This window comes from Plecotus auritus (genome assembly GCF_963455305.1).
Source record: "Plecotus auritus genome assembly, chromosome: 4".
NCBI lineage: Eukaryota > Metazoa > Chordata > Mammalia > Chiroptera > Vespertilionidae > Plecotus > Plecotus auritus.
Genome location: NC_137775.1, coordinates 9,805,240 through 9,822,467, shown reverse-complemented (window position 1 = coordinate 9,822,467; position 17,228 = coordinate 9,805,240). Strand labels below are relative to the sequence as shown.

The window sequence follows — 17,228 nt, the reverse complement described above, 5'->3', positions numbered from 1 at the left end:
TGCCCTTAAACTTGGGTAGGAGAATACTAGAAAGCAGTATGTCGTTCTGTAAGATCATCCATTTAGCTCAACACATAGAATTTGGCTTTGGTCTCAGGAGTTAACTTTGATACCTAAAAAGGCAGCCTTTTCTGGTGCCCGCTCCAGCCTCTCTACGGATGCATTTACATGTGTTTGCTACTTCTTGTGCGGCTGTTAGGCAGTTTGCCATTCTGAGTTGTCTTGGGGTATCATGAAATATGTGCGAAGTCCAACTTAATGGTGGAATGTAGTTTTTAAAGTAAGTTCTGTCATTTGTACAGTCTCAAGATACATATTTTAAAAGAATCAAAATAGTTCCCCCTTGAATCTTGACTTCTATCTCGGCTTCATTTACTGCCTCATTTGTCATCTAAACAGTCTTTGTTCTTTCATTTTTCCAACATGATTAATTGGTGTTGCGCCGCACAGCATAGGAGAGAGGCTGAATAGTTTGTAAGATGAGTAATCTAGTTAAACGCCCATCTTTCTTTTTCCTTTTATATGCAGATGGAAGGGCAGTTTGCTGATTTCCCTGTTCAAATGTTGTGCGTTTAGCATCGTTTCCTTTCCAATCAGCTAGCCAAAAATAATATTGACACATCCATGAAGCCTTCCATCTGATACTGCTGCAAACTTATGCAAATAGATGTAGACAGTTAGGTGAATAGAATAATTAAACATCCAAACGTGGAGAAGGGGATGGGGAAGCACCGCCAGCTGTCCTCTGACATTACCTGGCCTCAAGTGGGAAGTTAATAAGGTGTTTGAAGTACACCTTTAAAACCAAAGATCTGAAATGTGTTCCAATTTTTTAAGAGGGCAGTGATTTGAATAAAGCACAGTGTGGTATTATAGTTACTGCGGGAAGTTAAGAGAGCGTTTCTGGGAGTGTTCATTTTCGGCACATGCTACTTAGAATATGAAAAGATAGTCAGTGTATCTTTGTCATGAATCTTTCCACTGGGACCAGGCCACTCCTGGATGAACTCACAGATTGAGAGTTTCTCAAAATGCATAATTAAATTGTTTGTCTTTAAAATACACTGCTTGAAAGTCTTGAAAAATCAAAGAATGAAAATAAGGTTAATATTTGGCAAAAATAGTTTGAGGAGTTATTTCTTAAAAAAAAACAAAACTCTGATTTCACTTACAGAATTTACTTACAAAGAAATTCACTTTGTATATCATAAATCAAATATTTTTTTAAAAAATTCTCTTTATGCCAGCTCTTAAATTCCTAATAAATTTTTTTGAAGTGTTAAAATGTTTTTAACTTTTTGGAAATAGTTGTTTTTTCCAATTTAGTAAAGATTGATCTAATTCTCACCATTGTTAAAAAAAAGAAAACTTAAAATACTAAACCAAGTCATAGCTTATAAGTTTTTAAAGTAGCAAATGTTTGCTAATTTTGAAAAATGTGTTAACATTCCTTTTTTATAGAGGTAACATTGGCTTATAACATTATATACGTACAAGGTATGAAGCATTATAATTCAATAGATGTGTATACTTCATAGTAAAGATGTGGCATTATGCGCACGCACACACACACACAGTGGAATACTATTCAGCCTTAAAAAGGGTGCAATCCTGCCATTTGCAACATGGATGGACGGTGAGAATATCATGCTAAGTGAACTAAGTTGGATAAAAAAGGCAACTACCAAGTGATTTCACTTATACATAGAATCTAAAACAAAAAAAGGGAAAGACAGGGAACCTTGTAGAGGCCAACACAGATGGTGGTCATGACCTCTTGCCCATTTCTTTACAATTTTGTGCCTCGGGTGTGGCTTAACTTAGGACTCTCCGAATGCCACTCGAGTCTAACATGTTAGCAAAAGGAAGAGCTTTTCGGACAAATGAATGACCATGGACGGCCGAGGCCCTGGGCGGGGCTGCGCAGTCAGTCTGCCAGCGAGGCCTGGCTCTCTGTTTGCCAGAGCTCTCTTGGTTGCAGTTAAGAGAAACTCAACTCAAACTTACACAAAAGGAGATGCAAATAGATGTAGACAGTTAGGAGTATTATAATTCAATAGACTTATAACAATAAGTTAGGTGTATTATAATTCAGTAGATTTATACCTAACAATTGTGGTAAGGCAGTGGTCGGCAAACTCATTAGTCAACAGAGCCAAATATCAACAGTACAACGATTGAAATTTCTTTTGAGAGCCAAATTTTTTAAACTTAAACTTCTTCTAACACCACTTCTTCAAAATAGACTCGCCCAGGCTGTGGTATTTTGTGGAAGAGCCACACTCAAGGGGCCAAAGAGCCGCAGGTGGCTCGCAAGCCGCGGTTTGCCGACCACTGTGTAAGGTAACAAAAAGGTTTTTGCTGTCTGGCTTTAGCCCCAGCTGAGTTCAGGATTCTGGCTTTTGCTCCCCAATTCTCAGCCCTGCCTCCCTCAGAGTGATGCCCCCCGTATCACCAGCTTCAAACCTCAAACTCAGTATCCCAGAAGAAGAGGAATCCCTCTCTCCCCGCATCTGCACGTCAGTATTCAGGAATCCCCCGCCGGCGCTCTTTGCCTCCTGTCCCAGTCCTGACCCATCACCGGGTCCAGCCAGCGGGTGACTGTCATGCCCGTCTTGCCGGGAGGCAAGGGCAGGCCGCTCTGCACCATGCGGAGTGGCCTCTGCTGCTCCGAGCAGACCAAACCAGCACTTAAACTGTGCCTGGTCAGTAGTGGGACGAAAGCAGGTGTCTCCCGTAGGCAAGCACTGCTCTTTGTTTAATTACAGGTAGATGTTGGCATGTGTGAAATATAAAGTCACTTAAAAGCATAACATTCCATTTATAGGAGCTCTTTCTCGTTAGGCATTTTCATGGTGAATAGATTCTGTCCCGTGGGAATTAGTTTTCTACTTCAAAAAGAGGGTTCTGTGCTCACAGTGGTTGATAGCATTGGGCTTTTAAAATATTGTTTTGACTTCAAAAGAAACATGGGAAAAGTGAGCTGGTTCTCAGTCTATTGCTGGCCCTTCCCAAGAGTCAACAGTTAGGAGTGCCTTCTTCTTCAGTTTGAAGTTTCTCCCACCCCCAACCCCAAACCTGTGACCTCTCCGATTCAGGGCTTCTTATCTTGTTCCACAAAATCCCTACAGTTACTCATCGTATTCTTTTCATATTCAGCTCATTACAGCAGTTGTATATAGGTCTTTGTAGTCTATTTTAGTGTTAAAAAATCAAATTATATTAGTTTAACAAGTTAAAAATTATTTAATCATTTTTAACCACAATTGTTGTAAGGTTCATCACTAACAGATACTGGCTTACTGCCTGGTAATGCTAAGAATAAGAGTGTGTTAAACCCAAATACAGCTAGGTAACTACATATATAAGCCTATGTCCATGCATCCCTGGAGTGAACTCTCTCAAACCCAGTCACCCACGCCCACCATGCGGTCGGTTCTTCCCCGGAAATGAACACAGTGGCAGTTTGCCCGCTTGGCATCATCGCTGATTCCTGTTCTTTCTGCTGATGTCGCCTAGACGCCAGCCACATGAGCTCCACGGTGTCCGGGCGTTGCACGTGGACTTCTGTGCCTGTAAACAGTGGATGGTTATTCTTGGTTTTGCATTTGTGACTTTCAGCGAGGCTCCAAGGGAGATCCGAGAGGACTTGAAGTGGCATTTGAATAACACGTTTATTCTCAGGCAAGGCCACATGAAAGAGATGACTAACGCTAAACAGCACAATTCTGGTTTGCTCCATTGGCAACAGAGCAGACTTCTAGGTAAACAAATCACAATAACAGCTAGAATGCAGGTCTGGTAGCAGCCCTGTTGTGATTAAACAGAAGATGGCCAAGGAAGGTTCCTGCCTACCCTCCCGACTGGGGCAGCAAGGCGTGCCCGCTGACCACGCTGAAGCAGGAAGGCCACGTGGAGATTCCTCGGGGCACTGATGCCTTCTGCCCCGTGACCCATTAAGGGGAACTTGAGCCAAGATCTTATCAGCGATGGAGATGGAGACACCTCAGGATTTTCCGGTGTCACTTTCCACTTTTTGTTCTTGGACATGGTTAATCACGCTACCAGGTCTTTCAGATCCCGCGGCAGTTCCTCGCGGCCCCCATCGTGGCCGCGGGTCAGGTTCTCTGAAACTGAGGGTTCGGTTACAACATCCATCTGCTTTTCAGCCCACTCTCTGACCTTCCTTCTTTCAGTGTTCTCATCCAGCATTCCCAGGAGACTCTCAGTATTCTGAGTAGACAGCCCAATTATTTTTTTCCAAAACTTAAGAAATGTTTTCGCTTGATATGAATTTGCGCATAAATGTTTTTAACTTAAAAATCGTTTACGTACAGCCGAAGACAGTTAAACTAAAAGCTGAACACTTGGCAACGTGCTTACGTCCTTCAGAATGTTACCCTTCTCCCCGAGTGGCGCTGTCGGTGTAAGGGGTCGTCTGTGTCGCAAGAAGAGCATCCATACGTGTCCATGCCTTGGTGCTTTTGAACTCAGCTAGTTTCTTTGAAGCAATGATCATGGTCTCCAGCTTTGATTCCTTTCCTGTGGACTGGTGCCAGTGTGCCTGATCTCATTAAATTTTTGGAAAGGACTGAAACTATGGTATGGTTTTATTGCAGTCCTTACATCAATCATAATTTGAGACTGTCTTGGTGAAAGATGAGGAATTCAGACTGGGAGGTGGGGGAAGGCGGGTCCGGTGGCGAGGGGGAAGGGAGGTGGTGAGTACCGACTGCTTATTTAAGTCCATCCACTTCTACCTCATGACTTTTTAGAGCTGGCTTCCTTCCAGAGGGCCCAAACCCAGGTCCATGGAGACCACACAATTTTAATTCGGTGTGCTTTTTTTTTAATGGGCGCCCCTGGCCCTCCAGGTTGTGCAGGTAGATAACTAACTACATGCTCACGGTCAAGAACATGAAAGGTACTCCCTTGCTGGCTCCATGGGCCAGAGGCCTTTTGGATGCTGGCTGTTCGTGGCAAATGCTAAATTCAGAATCCATGGAGTAGACTGTGGCTTACTCTGTGCTTTCCCCTTACTACTCCTCATCCTGGGCCAAGTCCCCCATTATCATGTTTTCCTTTGGAAGTCCTCTCTCCTGGGTGTAGAACTTTGGTTTTTTCATCTTAGGGAAGTGCCCCCTCCGGTATGAGCTAGCCTGCTTTGCTGTAGCAGCGTTCCTTCTTCCACGGGCCTCGGTGTTTCTGCAGCACCACGTGCCCTGGCCGTGGGTCACGTTCTATTTGACTTCCTGTCTAGGGATCACTTCCCAGGTAAGGTCCCTGTGTGCCCCTCTCATCTCAGCGCCAGCTGGGGCCTTTGGAGCCCCTTGCCACACAATCCCACACGGCGAAGGGGCCACATCTAAGAGGACACAAGACAGTGCGAGGTCACCCCCACTGCCTTGTCAGCGTTCTCAGATCGCAGAGCCTCAGCGAGCCCCCCTGGTGCATGGCACAGGCCGTAGAACCTGTGTTTTCCGTTTCGGTCCAGAGGAAACACTACCTCCTGGACATCAGCACAGAGGGCCTGTGCCGTGTGGACTCTTAGTGAGAACAAGTGTCATTTTTCAGCCTTCAGATGACACACAAGTCGGCTTCCCACCTCTGGCCCAAGTGGAACGGAAGGTTATGCCCTTTGGTGCAAGATGTCACCTCTCTAAGATCTCAGGTGGCTTCCCAACCAGAGAAAATCTAGACTCTACACATTGGGTTTTATGAATTAGAATCTATGAATTATATTCCGCAAATCTGAACTCTGTAAGTTGAGATCTGTGAAGTAGAGCCTATATAAATCAACTGCCACTTCTATTCAAATATCTTTTAAACTGAGAATGCAGCAATATCCCAGGTGAATGCCGGGACCTTTCACTTCTGTAAAACCCGTGTATTGTTGAATAATAATCCAACGTCTCACACCATCACCAGCCTCTCTTTCAGTTGGCATCTGCACTTCCGCCGTTATAAAACTAGTGTCTTTAGAGAAAGATGTAGAATGCCCACATTCTTCTCAAGTTTATCTTTCTTAATTTGCGTTAAACCCTTTAGTCTGTAGCACTGTCTTGTAGAACAGAGGTCAGCAAACATTTTCTGTGAAGGGGCAGGTGGTAAATACTGTAGGCTTTGCAGACCACATGGTCTTGTCCTCAACTCTGCCGCCACAGTGCAGAAGCAGCATGGACAGTATGCGTACAAGTGAGTGTTGCTGTGTTCCAATAAAACTTTATTTACAAAAATGGGTGGCTGGCCCAATTTGGCATGTGGGCCATCGTTTTCCAACCTTCGGTTCAGAAGAAAAGAGAGGTCCGTGCAATTTTATGTTTGGGTAATAAGCATGCGAAATTGTCTCAGGGCCCCCTAACATCTTCCCATTGGGAACAGATTTTACTTTCCCAGTGTCCCCACGTACTGGTGGGGATGAAATGAAATGGACCAAGGATGCTGTTCCCTTCAGCAAATAGCCAGCCGTCCTCCTTCCTCCATGGAAACCCCATGGACTGCAGGGAGGGGAAGCAGCTGCTAGGGAAGCCCCCGGCCAGCCCATTTTTGTGGGGAATTTGAAGCCCTGTTCTAAGTCCTTTGCCTCCACTCCAACAGCACATGGAATACATGTTGTTTGTCGTCTTGCCATGTCTGTGCTTGAATTACATTTTCATGCAAGTACCAGATTTACTTCTGGCTTATAAAATATACCATTGCAATAGGTACCATGGTTGTGGGGAGGTGGGGATAGAAGAATGGGGAAGTAAAAGTGAGATTTTAGTCCAAATAGGTCACCACACCAAGCTGGAAGACAGGTGATGCTGCTGGCTGTCGTGTAAAATGCATCTATATTGATTCTTCGTGTTGTTTATATGTAAGTATATGAAAAATTCAGGCTTTATTGGCTTGGGTTCTGTGGGAAAATAGCTAATGGGCTGATGGTATCAGTCTACTGCAACATGCTAGAGAATTACTCAGACGTTTGTCAGATGCCTGAGCCACGGACTTCTTTGAGAATGTGCCATCATGGGAAGCTCTCACTCACCAAGGTCACTGAGAGGGCAGCCGAGGGAGGCACGCTGAACCGCAGATGGTTCTTGCTGCTTGTGTCAGTAGCAAAGCAGTGAAGGAAGGAGCTGACTTGCCAAGAAAAGAAAAGTTCAGAGAAAACTCACTTGTTTTGATTGGGAAAAGTAGATAACTGAGCAGTCATTAAATAATCCTGTTTTTTACTATTATTTTTCATTTTATGAATTTAAACACAAAATGTGTGTTACCTTACTCCTATGATTCTTTTGTAAAATTAGATATTATATTGATCTACATTGTAAGTACAGCGTTTCTCATGTCCCCTTTTAAAAATTGCAAACCTTTTTATAAAAAAAAATCCTGGATTTATTCACATGTTTTTATAATCAGTGAATGGAATCTTGGCTCTGGGTTTAAGAAAATATTTAGATTTTAGCTTATTGTATTGTGTATTAACATAATTTTATTCTTGGACTACTTATCTCAAAATCAAATTCTGTCATTATATGTAATAACACAGTGTTTCCAATAACCTTTTTCTTTTTTTAATATATTTTTATTGATTTTAGAGAGGAAGGGAGAGAGAGATAGAAACATAAATGATGAAAGAGAATCATTGACTGGCTGCCTCCTGCATGCCCCCTACTAGGGGTCAAGCCCGCAACCCGGGCATGTGCCCTGACTGGGATCTCCTGGTTCATGGGTCGATGCTTAACCACTGAGCAACACCAGCTGGGCTCTAATAACTTTATTCTTTAGGTAGAATGAGTGGCATACTAATAACCTTTTTTTTAAAAAATAACCTTTAAAACCTCCATCAGCCTATAAATTCATATTCATATCTCTAAAGCAATAGTATCTCAGCCAATGATATATAACAAGTAAATCACAGGTTATAATTATATCCTACTGAAGGTGGAATAATAGTAATCAGATTTACCCTTTTATTTGAAACAACTAAAAAACTGGACAAAATAATAGAAAAAAATCACTCAAGACATTGGCCATCAAGTAGCAAAGGACACTGATCCCTGAAAATCAAGTATTCAAGTGAGTACTGATCAGTGCACATATGTGAGGAGATGACCAGAAGCCAGGGAAAGGATCATCCATAAGAATTAGGGGAACAGCCCTAACCGGTTTGGCTCAGTGGATAGAGCATCAGCCTGCGGACTGAAGGGTCCCAGGTTCGATTCCGGTCAAGGGCATGTACCTTGGTTGCGGGCACATACCCAGTAGGGGGTGTGCAGGAGGCAGCTGATCGATGTTTCTCTCTCACTGATGTTTCTAACTCTCTATCCCTCTCCCTTCCTCTCTGTAAAAAATCAATAAAATATATTTAAAAAAAAAAAAAAGAATTAGGGGAACAGTGCATGGTTCCCACACGGGGCCAAGAAGAGGTGCCTGCTTCCAAAACTGGAGTGAAAAACCTCAACATCGGGGGGGCCCTGGTTAGAATACTGAGAAGGGTCTTACCTCAGTAGTAAGGACAAAATTAATCCTGGACTAAACATAGCTCTGGCCCTACCCAACAAAGCTTTAAAGGCAAAACCCACCCTCGCCGGTTTGGCTCAGTGGATAGAGCGTCGGCATGCGGACTGAAGGGTCCCAGGTTCGATTGGGCACATGCCAGAATGGTGGGCTTGATCTTCAGTAGGGGGCATGCAGGAGGCAGCCGATCAATGATTCTCTCTTATCATTGATGTTTCTATCTCTCCCTCTCCCTTCCTCTTTGAAATCAATAAAAATATATTTTAAAAAATAAATAAAATAAAGGCAAAACCCCCCCAAGAATCAAGTTGTTTCCAAGTAACTAAACAGTGTCCCAGAACAACGTATAAAAACAGTTTTAACAGTGCAGAGATGCCCAGTACCCAGCAAGTTGATAGCATGTCCAAAATTACCAGTCATGCAAACAAGTAGGAAAATGCAACCAATAATCAGAAAACTCAATCAAAATTAACCCTTAAATGACACAAATGATAGAATTAGTAGACAGGGACATTAAAACAGTTATGATTGTAGTCCGTATGTTTGAGAAATTAGAGATTCAAAATGTTTAATAGAGATAAAGATGAAAAAAAAGGCAAATTAAAATTCTAGAGGTGAACACCAAGAGTGTCCAAGATAAAAAAAAATACTCTGGTTAATGGCACATTAGCTGGTGCAGAAGAGGTTAACTTGGAGACGTAACAATAGAAACCACCCTAAATGGAACAGAAAAGGGCAGAACGAAGTGGGAGAGCCCCACAGAAGAGAAAGGAAAGGACTGAAAATATTTTAAGAAATAATGGCCAAAATTTTTCCTCATTTGACAGAAATTGTAAGTCCACGCATTCAAGAAGCTCAGTAAGCCCTAAGTACAAGAAACATGAAGAAATTACAGCAAGGCACAACTTAATGAGCTTTCTTAACACCGGGCCTGTGTTCGGTCCTGATCACTCACCGGGGGTCTGACCTCAACCATCTTTAAGAAAAGTTGCAGGGCAATGTATTTAAAATGGTTCCGTTAGATCCGTAGTCGGCAAACTGCGGCTCGCGAGCCACATGCGGCTCTTTGGCCCCTTGAGTGTGGCTCTTCCATAAAATACCACAGCCTGGGAGAGTCTATTTTGAAGGGGCGTTAGAAGAAGTTTAAGTTTACAAAATTTGGCTCTCAAAAGAAATTTCAATCGTTGTCCTGTTGATATTTGGCTCTGTTGACTAATGAGTTTGCCGACCACTGAGTTAGATGACAGGTGGTTGTAAGGTCTTTCCGGATTCAGTTTCCTCATCAAACCTTGGCAGCCCAGGGTCTGGTCCGGGGAACTGAGGCAGCTCTGACCCCTCCCCACCTCCCCCAGGTTCTCTCACGCCTCCCCGCCTCCCCCAGGTTCCCTCACCCCTCCCCGCCTCCCCCAGGTTCCCTCACCCCTCCCCTCCTCCCCCATGTTCCCTCACCCCTCCCCTCCTCCCCCAGGTTCCCTCACCCCTCCCCGCCTCCCCCAGGTTCCCTCACCCCTCCCCGCCTCCCCCAGGTTCCCTCACCCCTCCCCGCCTCCCCCAGGTTCCCTCACTCCTCCCCGCCTCCCCCAGGTTCCCCCAGACCCGCGGTCACTAACCTTTCGGACCTCGTGGACCACTGGTTGGCAACAGCTGCCCCAGACCACTCCTTTTGCCACTGTCCCAAGAGAAGCCTAAAGGGAACATTAAAATAACTGGATACAACTTCCCCCCATGTCGTTATGTTTTCCTCCTGCAATGGCATATTATCTCTGGGCAGGAGCTGGGGGGGAGGGGGGGTGCTGAAAACCGAAAGGAAATTCTGCATTACATGGGCATCTGTGTAGTTTCCCTCATCTGCAAACTGGGGATAGTGGGCTGGAATAACACGGGGCTTGTGGGGTGTAGGCATTAAATGAGGAGGTGCAGTGCAAACGAGGTGCTTAGCGTAGTACCAGTGGTGTCTCTGTCGCAGTTGCCCGGGCACCGAATTATTATTTTGAAAATTGGTAAGTAAAAGTAAGGAATGAAAAAAACAAACAAGGAGCTTCTAGAGATGAAGTTTTTTCAGGTGAAAAAGTAGTAGATTTAAGGAGAAGTCAGCCACTGTGACGCAGGGTTGAGCATTGACCCATGAACCAAGGGGTCGCGATTTGATTCCTGGTCAGGGCACATACCTAACGGGCACGTGCAGGAGGCAGTTGGTTGATATTTCTCTTTCATCGAATATTGTGGTTAAGTACAGTTAGGATTCTATCACTATGAAACAATTTTCAATAAGTTTTCTACTCATGCCAAAGAATATTCTACTTTTACCGCTAATGAATATTTTCTCTTTAGTATGTTTCTTATTTTCTTTTATTTTTCAGTTACAGTTGGCATACAATATTATATTAGTTTCAGGTGTACAAAATAGTGATTAGACATTTACTCCTTTTAATGTGTGTTTATAAAGACTATTCATAAAACTCATTTCTCCAAAATAAGCTTAACCCAGAATCCGTAAGGATTTGGAAGATTCATTGTAGTTAAAATGAGGGTCGGGAAGGGCACAAGCTCACATCTCTCAGCTTTTGTAAAGGAATCCATTGATGCGGTGTGACAAGTGAGAGCAATTTAGTGGCTCCCTCGTTGTTTTAAGCAGAAGGCCTCCTTGGAGGGCACACAAATAAAGTCAACATAGATCACCACTGAACACAGGCACGGGGCCAGAGGTCAACTCCCAAGGGCTGTCTGAACCCTTCCTTCTTGTCCTGCTGTCCTGACTCTTGTCTGGGGGCTCCTATCCTTCGATACCAGTTTTTTACTGGGAGGCGATTGGAGCGAGTGTGTTAGGTCTTGTTAACATAATTCCACGTTGTGTCTGCTCCGCGGGAGAGGTTCTATTTTCAGAGTGGCTCTGTGGGAGATGGCTCCTCGTCCAGGGTCAGGGAGTCCCCCGGCTCTGCAGACTGCGTGCTCTCTCGTCTGTTGTTGCGTATCCCAAATACGTCATCGTGGATTCTGGGAAGTGGTGATTGCATCCTTGGAAAGGAACATGGGAGTCTTCTGATTAAGCTCATCTCTCCCCGTAAACTGAAAATAGAGTAAAGACATTTCACCTTCCCGGCATTTAATATCTTGGCTACTTTGAACTCCCAATTCTGTGGCAGAATGCGGACGGCCCGATGATGCGCCCTCGGACTCACTGCAGCCACTTCGGGAACCCCACGCGCTATGCCCCACCTCTGTCTGTCTCGGTCTTGAATGAGCTCAAAGTTGATTTTCATGTCTGCAAAAATAGTGTGTAAACAAGCAGACGGGGCGATCATTATCCACAGTAGAAGCGTCCGTTGTAGCTTTGTTCAGATGAGCCCAAATGCACTGCCTTTGTGTCCTTCCTGGGTTTTCTCACCTCGAGTAGATTGAGACTTAACCCGCCTCCTCCTGGATCCCGCCTTGGCACTGCAGCCTAGAGAACTGCAGTGCAAAGTCCTGTCGAGTGAACTTACAGGCTGGGGCAGCGTCACTGTGGCTGCGTGTGATCATTCCTTTCTCTCTCTTAAACTGTAAAATGCTGGTTCCTGGTTCCAAATCCTTAGCCTCGCACGGACTCAGAGGCATCCTAAAATGCCCGCGTCAGAATGCGGTTAGACAGGAAAACCGCCATAGCGTACCTGGCACGTGAGTTGTACCCAGGAAAAGAATATGAGCGGTTCCCACTCGGTGTCCCTTGTGTTTGGTGTCCTGGTGCCAACGCAGTGAGCCCCGGTTTCTTCCCGTGATCTCCTCGGGTACGTGCACCCACCGTAGTAACCAGAGAAAAGCGTCACCCCCTGCCAGGACCACAAGCTTCAGAGGAGAAATAGCCATCGACATACCTGCAGCTTTAAAATACAGGAAGTTCCCACCTAAGAGCTGGTTGAGCACGGAAACCTTATTTGTAGGTAATTGCTTGAAACCCAAAGCACATTTTCCCAAAGATGTGTTATAAATGGTACCCATATTCCAGGCAGGTCCCAGGAGCCTTTTTAGCCCATAATATATCTAAAGTACAGTCCCGTGCAGTAAGCAAGGCAGGAGCTGGCCGCAGTATGTCCCAGTGGTCTATGCACGTCCCGTCGCTCTCCTGGCCCAGGTGGTTAATGAGGCCTGCCAGGTGCACAGACCCTCCGCCACCCACATCCTCTCCTGCTGCTCACGGGGATGGGGAGTGGGCAGGGCGGGGTCAGGCATCCGGGCCACGTTGACTGCACCTGCGCTCTCATGCTATAACGTGCACACATCACCTGCGGACTTGCTGAAACTGCAGGGTCTGGTTCAGCAGGCCTGGGCGGCTCTGAGATTTGAATTTCCAGCAACTCCCAGAGACGCCGGTGCTACTGATCCACAGACCCCAGTCTCCGTCGCAAGAGTCTGTCAGATCACAAGGCAGAAGAGGGTGGCGGACCGAGAAATCCGGGGTCACTGCAGAAAGGAAGTGGAGAGTGAGACGGTTCTATCAGAGAGGCCTTATCTGGCTCCTGTCTGGCTGAGCGCTGTGCCCGGTGGGGAGGAGCAGACACACTCGGGAGCTTGGAGTGCTGGGTGTAGCGCAGCCTCCTTTCCCAGCGTTCTCTGGCCGGGCAGGCGTACATTTGCCTGACACAGCACTCAGCCCGCAGAACCAGGTAGCAGAATCCCAGGCGGACGAGTGGGACACAGCATCGCTTTCCAAGCATCCTTTGTCTGGGAAGTGCATGTGAAAGCACAAGCGGAAACACGGAAGTCGATAGGAGTGGGTCATGCAGGAGCCTCACCATCTAGATCAGCGGTCGCCAACCGGTGGCCCGTGAGGTCCGAAAGGTTGGCAACCGCTGACCTACATCCCAGACCAGTGTTTGGTGTGGGAACCACCAGGGGGGGTTGGGGGTCTTGCCCGGCACACCCAGGGTTTCCGATGCACGTGGGCAAAGAGCGCCCTGTGGACTCTCCTCTGGACACGGTGCAGCAAAGCAGTGAGGAGCATGGCCTGGGTTAATCCCGTTTCCACCACTAACGGGCTGTGTCCCCGAGCACATGCCTTTGTGCCTAAAACCCACTGTGCTCATCAGTAACGTGTGGGAAGACTTCCTTACGGTATCCCCGTAAAGCACATAGTGCCCCAGCGTGGTCACTGAAGGAGCCATCTGAGATCACAGGCATGGAGTCAAATTTCCAGCTTTGCTTCTGACCACCTGGGTGGCCTCAGGCAAGTGATTTAACCTCTAAACCTCTGCTGCCTCCCATGTAACACGGACATGATACAAGCACCTTCTCATAGTGTCGTTGGGAAGATAAAATAAGTAAGGAACTCAGCGCAGGGCCTGGCACATAGTACGTTCTCAATAAGCATCCGTTCTTGCTCCTAAGACAGGCACCGCGATGGCTTTCTGGAGAACAGGAGTTTGTACATTGTGCTCCAGGAGTTGTAGGTTTTACAAAAATGGGTCTTGGGCGCTGTAATTGGAGGTGAAGAGGAGGCCGTTGTCCCCTCCACCCACACCCACTGTCCCCTCCAACCAGAGGGGCTCATCTTCGTTGGGGCTCAGCATTAAGATTTGATTTAGAAAAAACAAAGGTTTAAAAATCACTGTTTGGGAGCCACAGTCTACTATGGGGCCGTGGGGGAGAGCAAATGATCTCAATGTTCAAAATGTTGACATTTGCCTTTTCTGTTTCATTTCCTTAAAGGTTGAAATAGCAGACGGCCAATGGAAAGAGACGATGGGTGGATATATGACTTGGGTTAGATAAAGCTGAATTGGGCTGTACAGTTCACTCACATCGTTAGCTGCGCAGTGTTCCTGTGGCGGCATTTGCTGACGTGTCTGCCTGTGTTCTCCCCTCCAGATGAGCACCATGCCCGGACTGCCCACGCGGCCCTGCTTCTACGACATCGATCTCGATACGGAAACAGAGCAAGTTCAAGGCTTGTTCTAAATGAACAGGACCCTACTCTCACAGGACCCCATTCAGGTAGGCTGTTCTGCTTTCTGCTTTTCTTTTTCCAAATCTTTTTTAGTTTTACTTTGTTTTGTTTTTCTGATATTCCTGACAAATATGGTCTGATAAGTAATTTCCTGACTTGGTTACTGTGAATTCCTTCCTAGTAACAGCCCAGGACTTGAGAGTCACTGTGGGGTGTGGCTATGCAGTTAGATAGTCGGGACCTAGGTCCTTGATGAAAGTCAGATCATATCCTCTGTGAATACAGATTTGGTTAAGGCAGCTCTTTCCATAACAATGGAACTGTGTACACCCATTCTTTTTCCAGAATTAAAACTAATATCTGCTGTCATTTTCAAGAGCCACATATCTCTTGGTTACAGATTTAGAATCAGTGATAGAAGAATCTTGCTGTCTTCATTGGCTAGGGCTGCCATAACAGAGCATGACAGCTGGGTGGCTTAAGCAACAGAAATTTAACCCTCCTGGTTATGGAGGCCAGAAGTCCAGGTCAAGGTGTCGGCTGGGCTGTGCACCCTCTGACACTGGGCCACGCACCCTCCGATGCTGGGCCACGCACCCTCTGACACTGGGCCACGCACCCTGTGATGCTGGGCCACGCACCCTCTGACACTGGGCCACGCACCCTCCAACGCTGGGCCACGCACCCTCCAACGCTGGGCCACGCACCCTCTGACGCTGGGCCACGCACCCTCTGACACTGGGCCACGCACCCTCTGACGCTGGGCCACCCACTCTCTGAGGCTGAGCCGTGCACCCTCTGACACTGGGCCACGCACCCTTTGACACTGGGCCACGCACCCTCCGACAGAGACCGGTGGGGTGCTTCCTGGTCTCTGCCCAGTCTCTGCCTCCACGGCCACATAGCTTTCTCCTGCATGTCTGTCTCCACGTGGCTTTCTCTTCTCATCAGGACAGCACTCATGCTGAATTAGGGCCCCCAGTTATTGACCTTTTAATTACATCTGCAAAGACCCTGTTTCCAGATAAGGCCACTGTCATAGGCACTGGGGGTCAGGGCTTCAGTACCTCTTTTGGGGGACATCATTCGACCTGTAATACTCAACTGCGGCTCAACAAGGGGATTGCACTCTTGCCACTAGAAAGACGCATGGAGATGGGACAGCCATTCAGAGTGGCCTGGGTCTCGGGCAGGACCAGGCAGCAGAAATTAGACACTGTGATGGCTCACTGGCCACAGTTCCAGGGGGTTGAGCTTAACTCGGAGCCACGTGGGCAGCCACAGCTGGAGCCCCTTTATCTGCCCCTCAGTCCTGCAGCCACACCTGCTGGCTTCTCTCCTCGCTTCCCATCAGGAAGAAAAATGACCACCCTCCCAACCCTCCTCCCTGGAAAACTCCCAATCAGGAGTTTTAAAGGCCCAGAGCTGCTTTTCTTCATCCCATATATCAAACCTGTCCTCACCATATTCTCAAGGTGCATCCCTTCCCCCAACACACCCTCCGTTCATCCTCCCCACTCACACCGTTCCTGTTCCTCAACCCCGCACCCCTCCCAGTGCCAGCGTGTCCTGGGCCGACCAGGTGAGCGGGCTTGACCTGCAGACCCTTCCTTCCAACCCTTTCTTCTGACCCTTCCTTCCGACTGTCGCAGAGATGGGGCCCTCCGCCAGGCATGCAGGGGTGTCACATTCCCTCGTTTCACTGCCAGTAGTCAACATGGGGGAGTTAAGTCCTTGTCACTAACACACCAAAGCCTGGATTGTGTGTGGTGTTTCGTGGTGTCTGTGTGTTTCTTGCTGAGGAGTGGAAGCTGTATTAACCACAGCCACATTCCATATCTTTGTCATTTCTGAAAAAGAAAACTCCAGAAAATGAACTAAGGGACTTTTTTTTAAGCAAAAAGGCCTATAACCTTGAGTTTTGATAACAGTGTTATTTTGGTCGTTTGGTATGAGTGTGTGTGTGTGTGTGTGTGTGTGTGTGTGTGTGTGTGAATGTGAATGTCTCGGCTTCCCCAGCCGGGCCTTGGGAAACTAACACGATCATTTCTCTGAAACTGAAAATTGACCCCTGTGCTGCCTAATCTCCCTTTCCATGTCAAGAGCCCATTATGCTACATCTCCGCCCTTGGTCATTTCTCTCCAGAACAAGTGTGTACACTCTTTGCATCTCTCTTCGATAGTAGTTTTCAGCCTGTTGGTCCATGTTCATTTTGCTCCCCAAGTAGGTCGTATAAACCCAATTATACCTTAATTATTTTTTTTTAGAATATTCTTTTGTTGTTGTTGTTGCTTTATTTTTTTAAAATTTTCTTTATTGTTTGAAGTATTACAAATAGTAGTACATATGTCTCCTTTTTTTTTTCCCCCATTGACCTCCCCCCCCGGCCTCCCCTACCCCCCAGTACATGCCTTTACCTGCCCCCCCCCCATACCTTAATTATTGCATTTAAGACCCGTGTAATGCCATGGGACGGGGCCTTAGCTTTACTGTCACCTACACTTACGTGTATGTGCCTGTTTCCTGACAAATACTCCCTGGGTTTTATCTAGAGATTGAGCAGGGCTGGAGTCAGGCTCTGGCCTGGGGTGGAGGCCTCCCTATGCCAGGCCCTGTGCGCAGCACCTCGCACGGGCGGTCACAGCACTCCTTGGAGGCAGGCGCTGTCCCAAGAGATCAGATCCTTCCTCTGGTCACGGGCGGGGTGGGGGAGGGGTGATGAGAGATGCCCCGAGCCACAGGGTGCAGCATTGTCTTTCCAGAGCTCAGGTGCGTAGCTCTGCCCCTCATCACTTTGCCATCCCC

At 46.8% G+C, this 17,228-nt stretch overlaps 1 protein-coding gene across 3 annotated transcripts in view; it reads left to right on the top strand.

The window, feature by feature from the left end:
• The window catches only part of MTHFD1L (methylenetetrahydrofolate dehydrogenase (NADP+ dependent) 1 like), a 167,443-nt gene that overhangs the window by 145,341 nt on the left and 4,874 nt on the right, over positions 1-17,228 (top strand). For all 3 annotated transcript variants that reach the window (XM_080667109.1, XM_080667110.1, XM_080667108.1), the window contains exon 27: positions 14,344-14,469. In XM_080667109.1, the coding sequence (XP_080523235.1) occupies positions 14,344-14,433 (90 nt within the window). In that variant the 3' untranslated portion in view covers positions 14,434-14,469. The remainder of the gene's footprint in view (positions 1-14,343; positions 14,470-17,228) is intronic.